The following is a 16162-nucleotide window of genomic DNA, read 5'->3' on the forward strand; positions in this document are numbered from 1 at the left end:
AGCCAATTCTGGATCCACAAAGCAATGTTCCCTTGGTTCCCATGCCTCCTTACTTTCTTAATATACCTATGTCAGTGGTACCAGTATGTACCAAGACCTCTGGCTGTTCTCCTTCCCACTTCAGAATATCGTGGATGCTATCAGAACCATCCTGGACCCTGGCACCTGGGAGGCAAATTACCATCTGTGTTTCTTTCCTGCATCCACAGAATCGCCTGTCTGACCCCGTAACTATAGAGTTCCCTATCACTGCTGCAATCCTTTTCCTTTCCCTACTCGTCTGAGCCACAGGGCTAGACTCTGTGCCAGAGCTACGGCTACTGTTGCTTCCTGCAAGTAGGCCATCCCCCACCCCCCATCAGTACTCAAACAGGCGTACTTATTGCTAATGGGACAGCCACAGGGGTATTCTCTAGCATCTGATTCCTGCCCTTCCTCTCCTGACTGTCACCCACTTATCTGTCTCCCGAGGCCGCAGTGTGACTACCTGCCTGTAGCTCTTCTCTATCACCTCCTCACTCTCCCAGACCAGATGAAATTCATCAAGCTGCATCTCCAGTTTCCCTAAGGAGCTGCAGTTTGACGCACCTGGTGCACAGGTAGCCATCCAGGAGACTTAACTGAGCACAGAACACTGGCCTCACACACATACTTACTGTCTGTATTCTTCACAGGCAAGCTACCTCACCTTGGCCCGTTATTGCCGAAGCCATGTTGAACCAAAGCTCTCCTACTCTGTCTCCCTCTACTCCATCACCCATTCCTCTTACGCCTGCTCTATATAGCTGTCTCCTTTTAAACTCTTCTCACTGTTCTAACTGGCTGACGTCCACGTGCTTGCGCAGTTGTGCCTCGATCAAACCACTGAAATGTCTCCTTTTAAACTCTTCTCACTCTTAAACTCTTCTCGCTGTTCTAACTGGCTGACATCCACACACTTGCGCAATTGTGCCTCGATCAAACCACTGAAGAAATGTAATAGAATATTGAGGTAGAGTTGGGCTTTTATAGTGTTTTCACTTAAAACACTTCTGTAAGTTTTACATAATGAAACAAATGAGACCTGAAGTCATATAAACCACAAAATTGTCTTACATAAGCAAGACAGTTTGGACAATCATTTGTTATAACCCTTATCTTCCTAGAACTCTTAAGCATAATTTTTAAAAATTGTTCTGCAATGCACTGTGTGTAGAACTGTAGGTTTAATGGAGTATCCATAATGTAACAATGTTAATAATTCAGGTGTAAACTTGGTTCAGGCTAACTACCAAGTACTTCAACCACCTTCTGTGCCCCACTGAGAACCAATTTAACAAAGGAATCAGTTTCGATGTTTCAGATATCAGCATTTGACAATGATTCTAGTTTTGAAAGTTTTACGAGGTCTTTTTTTAATGATAGGCAGGTGTATAATGGACTAGATTGCGTTTGACCTGGCCCATGCTTTGTGTTTGCATCCTTTGGGTTATGTCTGCATAAAATCCTCTAAATTCACTGGTGTGATAAACAAACATCATCTTCCAAATCAACATTGCTGACACTAAAGCCCGAATCGCTGTTGTTTGGCTATATTAGGCTGGACACATCACTTGCATTCACAAAACAGACTGAAGGAGATTACCAAGCATTCAGTTAAAAAAAACATGTGTTTATTAAAGAAGTACAGCATCACCAATTATTCCTCACACTTCTCTAACTAGAGATGGCATTAAGAACCTGGAGGCCATGCATCAGGGACATACACAAATCTTAAGTGAGTAGCAGACATTGTGCATTACAACACAAACCCTACCCATCTATCTACTCTAACATCCACCTCCTACCCCATCTGTGGAATCATTTGCAATTCCCACATTGACCTCATTCGGCACATTAGAATTCTTAGAACTAGAAGCAAGTCATCCTCAGACCTGAGGAGATTTCTAGACAGAAGAAAACAAGACTTCACATCTTCTTGAGATCCACTGTATTAAATGCCTCCATTTCATGACACTCTTACCAGACTCAGCATGCCACTAAAAGCAACTAGTCCTCAGAGACCAGATCATCTACAGTACTAGACTCAGTTCAATTAAAAATAAGTATTAAAAAAAACCCAAACTTAATACAGAATAAATGTAAAGACACATTAAACGACTGCAAATAAATCTTAGAAGGGCAAATGTAAAATTAAATAAAGTAAAACAAAATATATTTTTATCAAATTATCTTTTTACTGAAGGTCACCAAATCTGTTCAAGTGATCAGGGCTTGTGCACCAGCTGTAATGGAAATAAAGCTAAAAGACCAGATGCAACATATGAACAGCTCTATATAATCTGGAACTGCCAATCGACTCAATGGTGCATTCAGTTTCAGTCTGGGAGGTCAATGTAGTATTGTTTTGACATGGAAGTTGAAAGTGTGCTGAACATCTGATAGGAGATACCTAGTGGTTCTCCACATAGGAGCTTAACAATGTTGAAGGAGAAACTTTGAAATATTCCATTTAATTGAAACGCATAACCTTGTGAACTTACTTACATATTTGGGCTATCAAATACTTAAATTCTGAAGTATTCCACATTCACGTTCCTAATGCAAGTCCTCCTACCTCAGGATTGCTTCCATTCAGATGGATCCTTGATATCGTGCTGCCTTGAGTGGTGATATCTGCCCAATAAATACATTGGTCCCCATAATCAAAATCTATGGCATGAACATTATTCAACCCCTGTAAAGTAAGAAAAAAAAACATTGGCCTTGTGCTTGAACATTTAAAATGCCAGGAACAAACAATACTATAAAAGATCCTTTACCTGCTTCAATAACGTGTAGTTAAATCCATCTATACTCATTTTTCGTATTTCATGTCGGTCAGCAAAAATTAAAAATGGTTCCTCATCTGAACAAAACACAAAAAAGAGACTTCACTAAGGCATGCAAATTTAATAGTCATAAAGTGGATTTAATATTTGTGTTCTTTACGAAAATATTTCTCCAATTCTGATTTGAATTTGTTTATTTACTTTGGATAATCCTTACAATGCATTTTCTTTAGTACACTCCTTCAAATCCTAACCTTTCCTCTATGAATAAACCAAAACTAAAAAAAAGAGAAAATATTGACAATCAGAACACATGGATTGGAATGAATTTCCTTGTTATTGATTGACACATATGTTCATTTTCAATTATCTAATTTCATTCTTTTGAGAATCCTCGCTACTGTTATTTAATTTAACTATAGTCTCAAACATATTCAAAATAAAACACGAGGATGTAAGAAACATTAAGCCAAAAATATAACTAATTAATATTCGTATTGCAGGTTCCTCAGATTTCACAGTAAACTGCAAAACTGTGTACCACAGAAGGTAATGCTCCTGTCTTGTTGGTGATCCAACCTAATTGCTATGAAAGTGATCTATTTATCAGCTCTCTCCCATTGTTTAGAGTCAGCTTTTATGAATCATTAATTCTTCAAAGAAGCTTATTATATTTTTCATCTCTAATAATCTGTCATGGAATTTATTCCAAATGTCTTAATAGTTCAGGAAAGATATTTATTTTGATATTTATTTTAATGTCATTGAAAAGCATTTCTGGAATCATCTTCAAGTTTTCATTATAATATTTATGCATATTGACATTCCTCACTGCGAGGAATGCAGCTTTTTTACTTGACAACAGAACTTCAGAATTGTTAACTGTTTTGTTTTGCTCCGTTCCTTCCTATGATTAGATCCATGTTATGGGCATCAGAATAAATGTAACATTCAGGTATGTTCCAACCAACATGATAATATGTATTATCTTAAACATGTAACCGTTTTCTTTTCTTCCATCTATGCTTCCCTGCACTCTATTCACATTTCAGTTACTTCACTGGGCTAGCTGGACCCATGAATTCATTTTAATTCCAGGATTCATAGGCTAAATTGATAATTCAGTTTCATTTATTATATATGATATTTTCCCTGAAATACTCCGCAGCACAGAAGGTAATGTTTTCAAAATACTAAATTTCTAATTTGGTTTTATCCAAGAAACAATATGAGCCTACTGATGGTTGGGAAAGTAAGTGTGAAGAGAACATAGAGTATGGAGCCAACAAAGAATGTAGATGAGATAATTTATTGTACAAGAAGTAGGTTACAATATGGAGTAGTGTAGAATTAGCAACACAGTTGAAAGCAATAGGAAATAATTTTACAGATTAATTACCATCTATTTATTTATATGCCATTGACTAGTGAACAGAATTCAGAAAGATTTTGATGTATTGTATATCACAGAAAAGCTTCTCCCTGTGCCTTCAGACGCATCAGGTGGCAATCTTGCTGTTCCTTTAGCATTTGTCTGTTTTACGAGGCCATGTTGCTAGCTCGACACTCAACCCAGCATAGGTGGAATTCAGGTAAAGAGCTGGCAGATTCAAAGCTGGTACCTGTCGCTCTGAAGCCTGGGTGTAAATATCCCTACACACTGGTAAGTTACAGTAATAATCAATTTCAGAAAGTAATTAGAAAGGAAAATATTTTGCTAGCCTTCACGATCAGAAGTTTGCAATATAAAAATAATGAAGTATTTCTGGTTTGTTGACATCCCACATGTAACATAGAAAACCTACAGCACAATACAGGTCCTTCAGCCCGCAAAGCTGTGCCGAACATGTCCCTGCCTACTATGTGCAAACTTCTCTTCCTACCTAAAAAAAAATGAGACTTAACATACCTTATGGTGAGTGTAAAAAATGTTCACAATATTGACATGAGATTCTGTAGATACTGGAGGTTTTGAGCAACACTCACAAAATGCTGGAGGAACTCAGCAGGTCAGGCAGCATCAATGGTGGGAAATGAACAGCTGAAATTTCAGATGGAGACCTTCATCAGAACTCTGTGGTGCCATAAATCAGGAGTCTATACATCTATATCAGGCATCTTGATGAAGGGTCTTGGCCTGTAGGCTATACAGTTCAATTCCCTCCATAGATGCCGACTATCCTGCTGAGTTCCTCCAGAAATTTGTGTGTATGTCATAAGATTGATTATGAAGATGACAGTATAGCCTTATGAAAAAAGTTAAGTGGAGGGACCTATGTTGTTGAAGTATAAAAATCATCTCATTGGATGGCTTTGTGCAGTGGGTGGTGCAATAAAATCCCTTGTTAGAGAAGTAGAATGAAAGTTATGCAGTAGAAATTTGTCCTTGGTTGCCACATCATATGCACATTTACCTCAATTTTGAATTCCAGTGATCTTCAATCAAGCCAAAAGTGGAAAGAGAGTATAGTGAACAGTGATAGTTTTGGCACTTGTTTAGCGCAGGCAGCAAAAAAAAAAACAAATTTCCAAAACTCAGTATTTGAACAAAACAATTAGGAATGAAATGATGAGAGATTACTTCACTCAGAACATGATGGATACTTCAAATTCTCCACTTCAGAAAATGTGGATGCTCAGACATTGAATTATTGAAAAGTACAGGATATCAGGATCCAGAACAGATAAAAGAGAATTGGGGACTATACAGGAAGTGCTAATGCAAATTTTCAACCATGATTTAACTGAATGTGGAGTTGGTTTGAATAGTCTTGAGACCCCACCTTCCTGTTGTCATTTCTTATGTTTATATAGAATTGCAGGCTCATAGTGCATAAATTTAATTTAACAAACACGGCAAACAATAAACTGGTTAAAATAAATGTTTTACTTTCACCGTTGTGACATAAAAGGGTAATCTACTCATAAGTTATATAATACTAAATGTAACACAACAGTCATACACCTAGAAGCATTTCTCTAGTGTTCTTCATTCCATGCTTAAAGTTATAAGTTAGAACAGTTTTCTTTTATATTATTCAGCAGATTCAATGGAATTCCTCAGAGAATGTTGTAAAAATTACATTTTATATGAGACAAAGACCAAGTTTTCAAATGCTCTCTGAAAACTCTATTTGAAGTATTGTACACAATCACAATGAGAAAATTAATATACTTATGCTTACCACCTTCTTAACTCTAATAAGCATTTTGAGAAACATCTCTGAAAACTCATTATTTCCCCCAATCAAAGTCCTGACTGAAATGAAAATTATTGGAATAATGTTCAGGATCTCCATCATGAAAGACCACAGCAAAATCACAACATGTTTTTCAATGAGTGAATTTATAGATTGGAATTGCACTGTGGAACATTAATACTAGCTCCTTTTAAAACCCATATTTCATTAATGAACCTTTAACAAAGTGTTAATGTGCAAGATGCTAATTTAATACAATGCATTTTCAGTTCACTGGGCTTTGCTTCCTTTATATCATATTTCATACCTTACATCTCTTGTGAGTCTCCATAGACTTTAATGCAGGGGGAATAAATAGAAAATCATACCTGATAAAACTTTGCAGCTATTGGGATTATCTGCTCGTATTTCATAACCTTCAGCACACAAACACTTGTAGGTTCCATAAGTATTGATGCATTGCTGGCTACAGGGAAAGCTGGTTGCACATTCATCAATGTCAATACAGGTTTTGCCATCATCTTTCAATCTGAATCCAGGCCAGCACTTGCACTGAAAAATACAAATCATTAACAAAATTACCATCATCAGCAATTCCTTTGAAGACCAGCACTTGTAATCTATTTACTGTATTACTGTCAGTTAAAATATAATCTATATAAAATTATTCAGAATAAGAGACTTTGAACATTGCTACTTCTAGGAAATAAGATTTATCTATTAAGTAAGCACTTAAAAGATTCAAGCAAATCATATTGTGAATAATAAGACTACACCGATTTAATAGAGATAAAACAAACCTAAATATTTAAATACAGAAGATGGCTCATTCCATACATTTTAATCCAGAGAAATTTAGTGCAACTCCAAAAATAGTTTCTTAAGTCTAAGGCTAAGAAACTATGAGCCAATTTCTATTTGCAAAGCAGGAGGCTTGTCTTGTGTACCGTTATTGTTTTTATCAAACCAGCCACATAGTTGGTCAAATGAGCAAACAAGTAAAGATAGCTAAGATATTGGCTCTGAAGAACTTAAAATTAGATGTAGATAAAAGATAGTTTAAACAAAAACATACTCAACTATGCATGCTTATCTTTAATTATTCTGCACAATGGTTTATACCTGTTTTCCCTTCCCACCCCTCATCATTGTCCATTTTGCTTTTCCAAGCTGTTCAGTCCTTTTTACAAGACCTTTCTGAGGGCTGTTGTCTAGGGATGTCCAGGAGAAGACAATGTATCATTGATCTCATGTTCTTCAACTCTGCAACCCAGTATTAGCAGGACTTTGTGTCTTATTGCTTTGTGGCCAGGGCTGTAGACAATACAAAGATAGGTGGAGGGGCAGGTAATGTTGAGCAAACAGGGAGTCTGCAGGAGGGCTTGGACAGATTGGGAGAATGGGCAAAGAAGTGGCAAATGCAATGTAATGTAAGGAAGTGTATGGTCATGCACTTTGGTGTGAAGAATGAAGCATAGACAATTTTCTAAGTGGGGAGAAAATTCAAAAATCAGAGTGGCAAAGGATTTCTTAATGGTTAACTTGTGGATCGAGTCTGTGGAAAGGAAGACAACTGTAATGTTAGTGTTCATTTCAAGAGGACTAGAATACAAAAGCAAGGATGTAATGCTGAAGCTTTATAAGGCATTGGTCAGACCACATGGAGTATTGTGATCAGTTTTGGGCCCCTTATCTAAAAGACGTAACATTGGAGAAGGTCTGGGGGAGGTTCATGAGAAAGATTCTGAGAATGAATGGGTTAACTTATGAGAAGCGATTGATGGCTCTGGGTCTGTATTCTTTGGAGTTTAGAAGAAAGAGAGGAGATCTCATTGAAATCTATTGAATATTGAAAGGTCTTGACTGAGTGGATTGGTGAGGATGTTTCCTATAGTAGGTGAGTCTTGGACCAGAGGGCACAACTTCATAATAGCTGGATGTCCATTTAGAACAGAGAGGAAAAGGAATTTCTTTTGTTAGAGAATGGTGAAATTCATTGTGCAATTCATTGTCACAGACAGCTGTGGAGGCCAGGTTATTGAGTATATTCAAAGCAGAGGTTGATAGCTTCTTGGTTTGTCTGGCCATCAAAGGTTATGGTTAGAGACAGGAGAACAGGGTTGAGAGGGATAATAGATCAATCACCATGGAATGGTGGAGTAACTTGATGTGCCGAGTAGCCTAATTCTGCTCCTATGTCTTATTGGTTTCACTTTCTGCGCCCTCATATTCCTGAAGTGTAACTTTTATAGAGGCAGAGACAACATTGAGAAGGATTTACAGTGGTACTCCCAGCAGAATATGTTTTTTTTTCAGAAAGAAGTTCAAGAATTTGGGAACAGTTTCAGGATAAGGATGATATTTTTGTGCAGAGCAGTGGTTTTGAAAGTGGGCAATATTGCCTCCCCCACTAGGGCCGTTGGATGTTTCTAAGTGGGCTATTATAGTAAAGGGAGAACTGGTAGCAAGGAGTGGGGGCTGAAGGATTACAGGCTTAACTTAAGAACTGAATAAGTTATTAAAAGCATTTGATCCTCAGTGCCTTGCACTTTATTACAATGATCACCTAATCACCTGATCTCTTGGTAATCCATTGATCTTTTAGACCTTGCTCAAAGAACACTATAGCTGTTGAAAAGCAATGTCACACTTCTGTATGTGGCACATCATGAGAAACCTGGACTGAAGAAATTGTGTTATTTGTGGGCCTGGCCCATGCATTATTGCCATTCACTACTGTAGTACAGTGTTTGCTAGTATGATTCCCATACTCTAATCACTGAATGATTCAATTCCAGTGAATTTGAATATGCATTCAAATGGATTAAAGTTCAGAGTCTGCCCTTTTGAAAGTCTTGACCTCATTCCTCTAGCTCACAGCCCAACCATGATATTGCTGCCTCATTTCATGTAGCTTCAGGCAGTGAGCCAGGTTTTGCCTGAACTATGATGAAGTCATAACTTTTCCCTTTATTGATCGCAGTGCTTGAGGTTGGTCTTAAACAATAGGTGATTGACCATTGTCGTCAATCCATAATGAAAGCAGCAGAAGCAGATTACACTTAAAAGAATTATAGACAGTATATTACAGTTAGTATCTGAAATGATGTAATGCCAGGACTTTAGAAGGCAAAGGTTAAACCAACTGCACTTGGAATATTGTGAGAATTTTGGGCCCTTTATCTAAGAAAAGATGAAAAGAGTCCAGAGGAAGTTCACAAGAATGATTTCAGGAATGAAGGGGTTAATATATGAGAAATGTTTGATGGCTCAGGGCCTGTACTCACAAGAGTTTAGAAGAATGAGGAGAGATCTCATTGAAAACAATTTAATATTGAAAAGTCTGGATAGAGTGGATGTGGAAAGGATGTTTCCTATAATGGGGGAGCTTTGGTCCCAAGGGCACAACCTCATAATAGAGGAATGTCCATTTAGAACAGAGATGAAGAAAAATTTCTTTAGCCAGATGATGGTGAATCTGTGGAATTCTTTGCCTCAGACAGCTGTGCAGGCCAGTTCATTGGATGTATTTATGGTGGATGTTATTAATTAATCAGAATCTTGATTTTTGATTAATCAGAGTATCGAAGGTTATGGGGAGAAGGCAGTAGAATGGGTTTGAGAGGGATAGTAAATCAGACATGTTGGAATAACTGAAGACTTGATGGGCCAAATGGCCTAAATCTGCTCCTGCATCTTAAGGTCTGATTGTCTAAATATGGATTTATCCAGCACAAAGCAACCACCAGCAGCCAATGTGTCTGTTGTGTGAAAAAGGTTTTTTCAAATGAGGCAATGAAACAATCCAGGCTCCTTGAACGTTTGAAGGTAAAATACTCTGATAAAAACAAGAACTTAGCTTATTTTCAGTCACTACATGAAAACCTTCAGAAATTAAAAACACTTCAAAACATGTTTGCCAGCACTTCATACAACATTTGATTGCTTATTGCTAAATCTGTAAAGCCTCATGAACTGGAGAAGAACTGATTCCGCCAGCAGTAAGAAAGGTTCCAAGCACAGTTTTGCATAAGTCACCAGACCAAATAATTATAGCCATTCTACTCAGCGACAACTCTGTAAACTGAAAAATAGATGAAATATCTGACAAAGTTGAAGACACATTGTGCAATATAGTTAGGACAACAGAATTTGATCTGCAGTTGGATGAGTCACCTTTGCCAGGCAACAAATCTTTGCTTCTTGGTTACTTCATTACAAATTAAAATATGGTTCATGAGTTGTTATTTGCCAGGGGGAATAGAAACAGATATGAAGGTGGAATTAATATTTCAGGTCGTTGAGCAATTTTTCAAAGAAAGGTGCATTCCATTCACCAGCATTGTTGCTTGTGCAACTGAGGGGGCACCGTGAATGACATGACATCACTGTGGGGTTATGACTTTCTTGAAAAAAGCTGTACCTAACATATTTACCATTCACTGTATAATTCACAGACAATATCTTGTCACTACAAAAAACTGTGAACAGCTGCACAAATCATTAAATATTGTTGTAGTGGTATATAAAATCATATTCAATATTCTTAATTCTCAACTATTTCAAGAGATTTTTATTGAGAATGATGAGCAGTCTAAATGCTTGCTTTTGCACACAGAAGTAAGCTGGATCTCAAAAGGAAACTGCCTGAGAAACTTTGATGTGCTTATTGAACCAGTGATAAAATTCATTGAAGACTCAAATGCTTCATTCAGTAATCAACTCAAGAATATTAGGCATGGCATTGTTTATTTGTCAGAATTATTTGGAATGTTTAATGAAATCAATCTTCTATTGCAAGGAAATGACATGAATCTTATCAAAGTCTAATCAGTTGACTCCACATTTCTCTCTCCAAGTTAACCCTAGTTAAGAGCAACATTGGCCATTGTGACCTTTTCCAATTTTCAAGTCTTCTTGAGTTGGAAGAGTAAGGAGGAATACCAGATGATGATCTTCAATTACTCTGTGCCCAGCAGAGTGAGCTGCATAAAGACATGTCAAAGAGATGTCAGGATCTTCTCTCGATCCAAAGTCCACACAATTCCTGAACAGTTGCAATGAGGAATTAATAGGAAGGTTGGAGGAAGAAATGACCTCACTATAAAATGATTTTGAGCTAAAGCCAAGGTTCAAAACATCTTATCAAGCAGAAAGAAATCTATGAATGCTATCCTGTAATATGGAAAAAGGTCAAGATGTTCCTTATTGCCTTTCCAACATCACATTTAGTGGAGCACGGTTTCAGTGCAGTTGCACAACTTCTTTTTAAAGTAACGAAACAGACTGCAAGTTATTGAACGCGGGGATCTGAGACTGCTTCTCACTGACATTAGGCCTAATGTTGAGAAGCTGATATTATTAAAATAACCCCATACTTCTCAGTGAAAGGTGAAAAAGCAATGACTAGTTGGATTGTTAATGGATGTCCTAAAATTGTTCATCTGACCTATATACACATATATGTGCATACAGTATATGTCAGATGAACAACCTATATATATACAACCTACTGAAACAATGAAGCAATAATGTTGGTGAAAATTGTTTTTACTGCAATTAAATAAAGAGATAATTTTATTTGTAGCTTTACATAGGTTTGATTGATTTTTGTAATTATTTGTCACTGCTTTGAATTTACAGTTCCTATGTTGTTTCACTGGGCATCATAAATTAAAATTCTTTACAGTTTTTATGTGAAAGGGAGATGGGGCACTGGGGATGTGGTCAGAGAGCCAAGGGAAATTTGGGAACCACTGTTGGAGAGGATAATAAATCTTTGGAATTAAGTCCTTCAAAGGGCAATGGATACTCTAATGGTATGCATTAAAGGTTGAGATAGAAATATTCTTGGATACTAAAACAACTAAATGATTAGAAGACTGTGCAACAGTATTTTCTGACATTGCATTTGCCAGTGTTATTGAATAGTGAAGCAGGGTTAAGCAGCCATATTGTCTAGTCTTATTGTGTTTTTTATGCCATTTTGTTTCATGACTTTGTGATGTTTCATGTACAGAAGATTCACATAGCTACTTAGAAACTACATGTGCTATCATACGATTCTTTCTAGGTGAATTTACTTCACCAAGGGAATGGAATTCAGAATATATTTTATAATATACCAAAAATCTAATGGTTTACTTGTAAGGCAACATTTTAAGTTGAGATTTCAGATTGCCAGACTATAAGCTCTAACCTGTCTGTGACAATGTTATGTGACAACTTCCATCCGACAGGGTCACAATATGAACACGCACACATAGGTGCAGACAGGATATCATATTTATCCTTCAAGAAGAACTATTGCAGGTATTTCTTGTTACAAAGAAGTACAATGAATTATTGCACTAAAACCCAGCTTCAGGTATTTCATAATACCTGGAAATTTGAAATAAAAAGAAAACATACTGAAGAATCAGTATGCCAGGATGCATCTGTGAAGTGAGAGAAACCGAATTCATTGGAAGGTCAATGATGAAATATTCAACTTCCACTTACCTATCATGCTTATCTCCAGCCTCCTCCCACTGTTACATCTCTCTGTTTAGCCTCTTTTTTTATTCCAATGAACTACAATATAAACTGGCAGAACAAAACAGCCCTCAGCAGCCTTTGAATTGAACGACGTGAGATTTTCATCCTTTTGAGTTTGTATCATATGAAATTACTTCAAAGGCACTAACGGACTGTGCATACAATCCGGAGGCCTGATTTCAAACCATGCTATGGCACTCCGAAATTTTAATTGGTATTCTTCAAAGAAATACCCAATGTTAATAATACGGACATTGACATAACCAGATTGCCGTAAAAATCCATCTGATTCACTGATGTTCCTTCTGGAGGAAGTTTGAAGTGTTCACCTGGCTCGAATTATACAAGAATCTGAAATGACCCAGTGAGATGCTCAGTTCAAGCTAAAAAGGGGTGGTAAAGAAACGATGCTTTTTCCAATGTTACGAACGTGACACAACTCTGAGGGGCCGAAGGGTACAAAGTCGCCCCCTCCTTTTTGAGAATCGCAAGATCACTATTAATTCGGGTCTGGGACCCAGGAAATGAGAGACATCCAGAATACACAAGGTTTGGAATGTGTCCTGACCTCAGCGAAACGGAACCACTGATAACGGCCATTGTCTCTTGGAGACAGAATTGTGTATTGAGTACTGTACTATTCATTGAAACCCCTCAGGGGACAACCAGAGTGGTCTGGTTGAGGGATTGCATCATCCCAACCTGATTGACATCTGAGACCCCGTGAGTAAGGATACAAGAGGGTCTGGGGAACAACCCCTTTAGATGCACCAGGAGAAATGCTGGAAATCCAGTGACAGCATTTTATAGCGAACGCCGGTGAGGGCTCATGTGGCGGGCACACCACGGAAGAACGGTTTAGCTAAAGGAGAGGTCACAAGTGTACGGCCACACCAACGAGACTCCGACGGATTGAAATCATAAAAGGAAAATCGGCAAGTTTTTCTCCAAATCTCTCTCTCTCTCCCACCATTGCAACACAGCGGTCCCCAAAGGCTGCAGCCTGCATGAACTGAGTGAACTTTATATTTCCATCGTACAATACATTATCCCCTAGACAACGATAGAGCTTATTTCTTATTGATTATTATTATACCCGCACTTTTAGATTTAGTATTGACGATGTATATTATCTGTATATTTGCATTGATATTATTTTTGTGTATTTTTACTAATAAATACTGTTAAAAATAGTATCATCAGACTTCAACAGACGCCTCCATCTTTGCTGGTAAGTGACCCAGTTACGGGGTTCGTAACACCAATGTCTCCTGCATTCTGAAGAAACAATCCATAAACAAAGGTCTCTCTAAATGTATTACCTAATCTGCCAAGAACTTTATATTTTGTATCAGATTTCTCATACCAAATTCTTTTATGTATCATAGTTTTCTCATTCATCACCTTCTATTTACATTTCTTCCAGAGAAATTAATTGTGACTAACAAGCATTCATCACCTTTACTAAGCCAGCACCACTACCACTTGTGTCATTCAGTTTCTCTTGCTTTTCACAATATCACAATATCTTCTTTGTTCTTTCCACCCTTTCTTCTTTGCAATTTAAAATATTCATTGATTTATAATTTGTCATAGTTCTGATGGAAGTTAATCATAGTTAAATTAATTCTTTCTCCAGAAAGTGCAATGTGAATTCCTGAACATTTCCAACAATTGCTGTTTTTATTTCCATTTTTCTTTCAGGGATGTACATGGAAGGAAATGGCACATCTGGGAAGCTGTGCCAAATTACAAAAAAGCAAAAAGGGCCACTTTTCAACATAGTTGTATAAGGGCTAAGAGTGTCGTAAAAACAAGCCTGAAGGCTTTGTGTGTCAATGTGAGGAGCATTCGTAACAAGGTGGATGAACTGAATGTGCAGGTAGTTATTAATAAATATGATATACCGGTAGTTGGGATCACAGAGACATGGCTCCAGGGTGACCAAAGATGGGAGCTCAACATCCAGGGATATTCAATATTCAGGAGGGACAGACGGGAAAGAAAAGGAAGTGGGGTAGCATTGCTGGTTAGAGAGGAGAATAATGCAATAGAAAGGAAGGACATTAGCCTGGAGGATGTGGAATCGATATGGGTAGAGCTGCATAACACTAAGGGGCAGAAAACACTGGTGGGAGTTGTGTACAGGCTACCTATCAGTAGTAGTGAGGTTGGGGATGGCATTAAACAGGAAATTAGAAATGCGTGCAATAAAGGAACAGTAGTTATAATGGGTGACTTCAATCTACATATAGATTGGGTGAACCAAATTGGTAAGGGTGCTGAGGAAGAGGATTTCTTGGAATGTATGTGGGATAGCTTTCTGAACCAACATGTCGAGGAACCAACTAGAGAGCAGGCCATTCTAGATTGGGTATTGAGCAATGAGGAAGGGTTAGTTAGCAATCTTGTCGTGCGAGGCCCCTTGGGTAAGAGTGACCATAATACGGTGGAATTCTTCATTAAGATGGAGAGTGACATAGTTAATTCAGAAACAAAGGTTCTGACCTTAAAGAAGGGTAACTTTGAAGGTATAAGATGTGAATTAGCTAAGATAGACTGGCAAATGATACTTAAAGGGTTGACGGTGGATATGCAATGGCAAGCATTTAAGGATCACATGGATGAACTACAACAATTGTTCATCCCAGTTTGCAAAAGAATAAACCAGGGAAGGTAGTGCACCTGTGGCTGACAAGGGAAATTAGGGATAGTATCAAGTCCAAAGAAGAAACATATAAATTAGCAAAAAAAAAGCGGCACACCTGAGGACTGGGAGAAATTCAGAGACCAGCAGAGGAGGACAAAGGGCTTAATTAGGAAAGGGAAAAAGGATTATGAGTGAAAGCTGGCAGGGAACATAAAAACTGACTGTAAAAGCTTTTATAGATACGTGAAAAGAAAAAGATTGGTCAAGACAAATGTAGGTCCTTTACAGTCAGAAACAGGTGAATTGATCATATGGAACAAAGACATGGCAGACCAATTGAATAACTACTTTGGTTCTGTCTTCACTAAGGAGGACATAAATAATCTTCCGGAAATAGTAAGGGACCGAGGGTCTAGTGAGATGGAGGAACTGAGGGAAATACATGTTAGTAGGGAAGTGGTGTTAGGTAAATTGAAGGGATTAAAGGCAGATAAATCTCCAGGGCCAGATGGTCTGCATCCCAGAGTGCTTAAGGAAGTAGCCCAAGAAATAGTGGATGCATTAGTGATAATTTTTCAAAACTCCTTAGATTCTGGATTAGTTCCTGAGGATTAGAGGGTGGCTAATGTAACCCCACTTTTTAAAAAAGGAAGGAGAGAGAAACCGGGGAATTATAGACCTGTTAGTCTGACATCGGTGGTGGGGAAAATGCTAGAGTCGGTTATCAAAGATGTGATAACAGCATATTTGGAAAGAGGTGAAATCATCGGACAAAGTCAGCATGGATTTGTGAAAGGAAAATCATGTCTGACGAATCTTATAGAATTTTTTGAAGATGTAACTAGTAGAGTGGATAGGGGAGAGCCAGTGGATGTGGTATATTTAGTTTCAAAGGGCTTTTGACAAGGTCCCACACAGGAGATCAGTGTGCAAACTTAAAGCACACGGTATTGGGGGTATGGTAT

The 16162-nt window shown here is 37.8% G+C and overlaps 1 protein-coding gene across 1 annotated transcript in view; it reads right to left on the bottom strand.

Annotated features, from left to right (window-relative positions):
- LOC140714547 (low-density lipoprotein receptor-related protein 1-like) overlaps positions 1-16162 on the bottom strand; it is a 1940354-nt gene that overhangs the window by 237546 nt on the left and 1686646 nt on the right. The window contains exons 56-58 of the mRNA XM_073025830.1: positions 6379-6562; positions 2802-2887; positions 2597-2716 (exon numbers count right to left, since the gene is read on the bottom strand). Of these exons, the coding sequence (XP_072881931.1) occupies positions 2597-2716; positions 2802-2887; positions 6379-6562 (390 nt within the window). The remainder of the gene's footprint in view (positions 1-2596; positions 2717-2801; positions 2888-6378; positions 6563-16162) is intronic.

This window comes from Hemitrygon akajei, chromosome 2, assembly GCF_048418815.1.
Source record: "Hemitrygon akajei chromosome 2, sHemAka1.3, whole genome shotgun sequence".
Classification (NCBI taxonomy): domain Eukaryota; kingdom Metazoa; phylum Chordata; class Chondrichthyes; order Myliobatiformes; family Dasyatidae; genus Hemitrygon; species Hemitrygon akajei.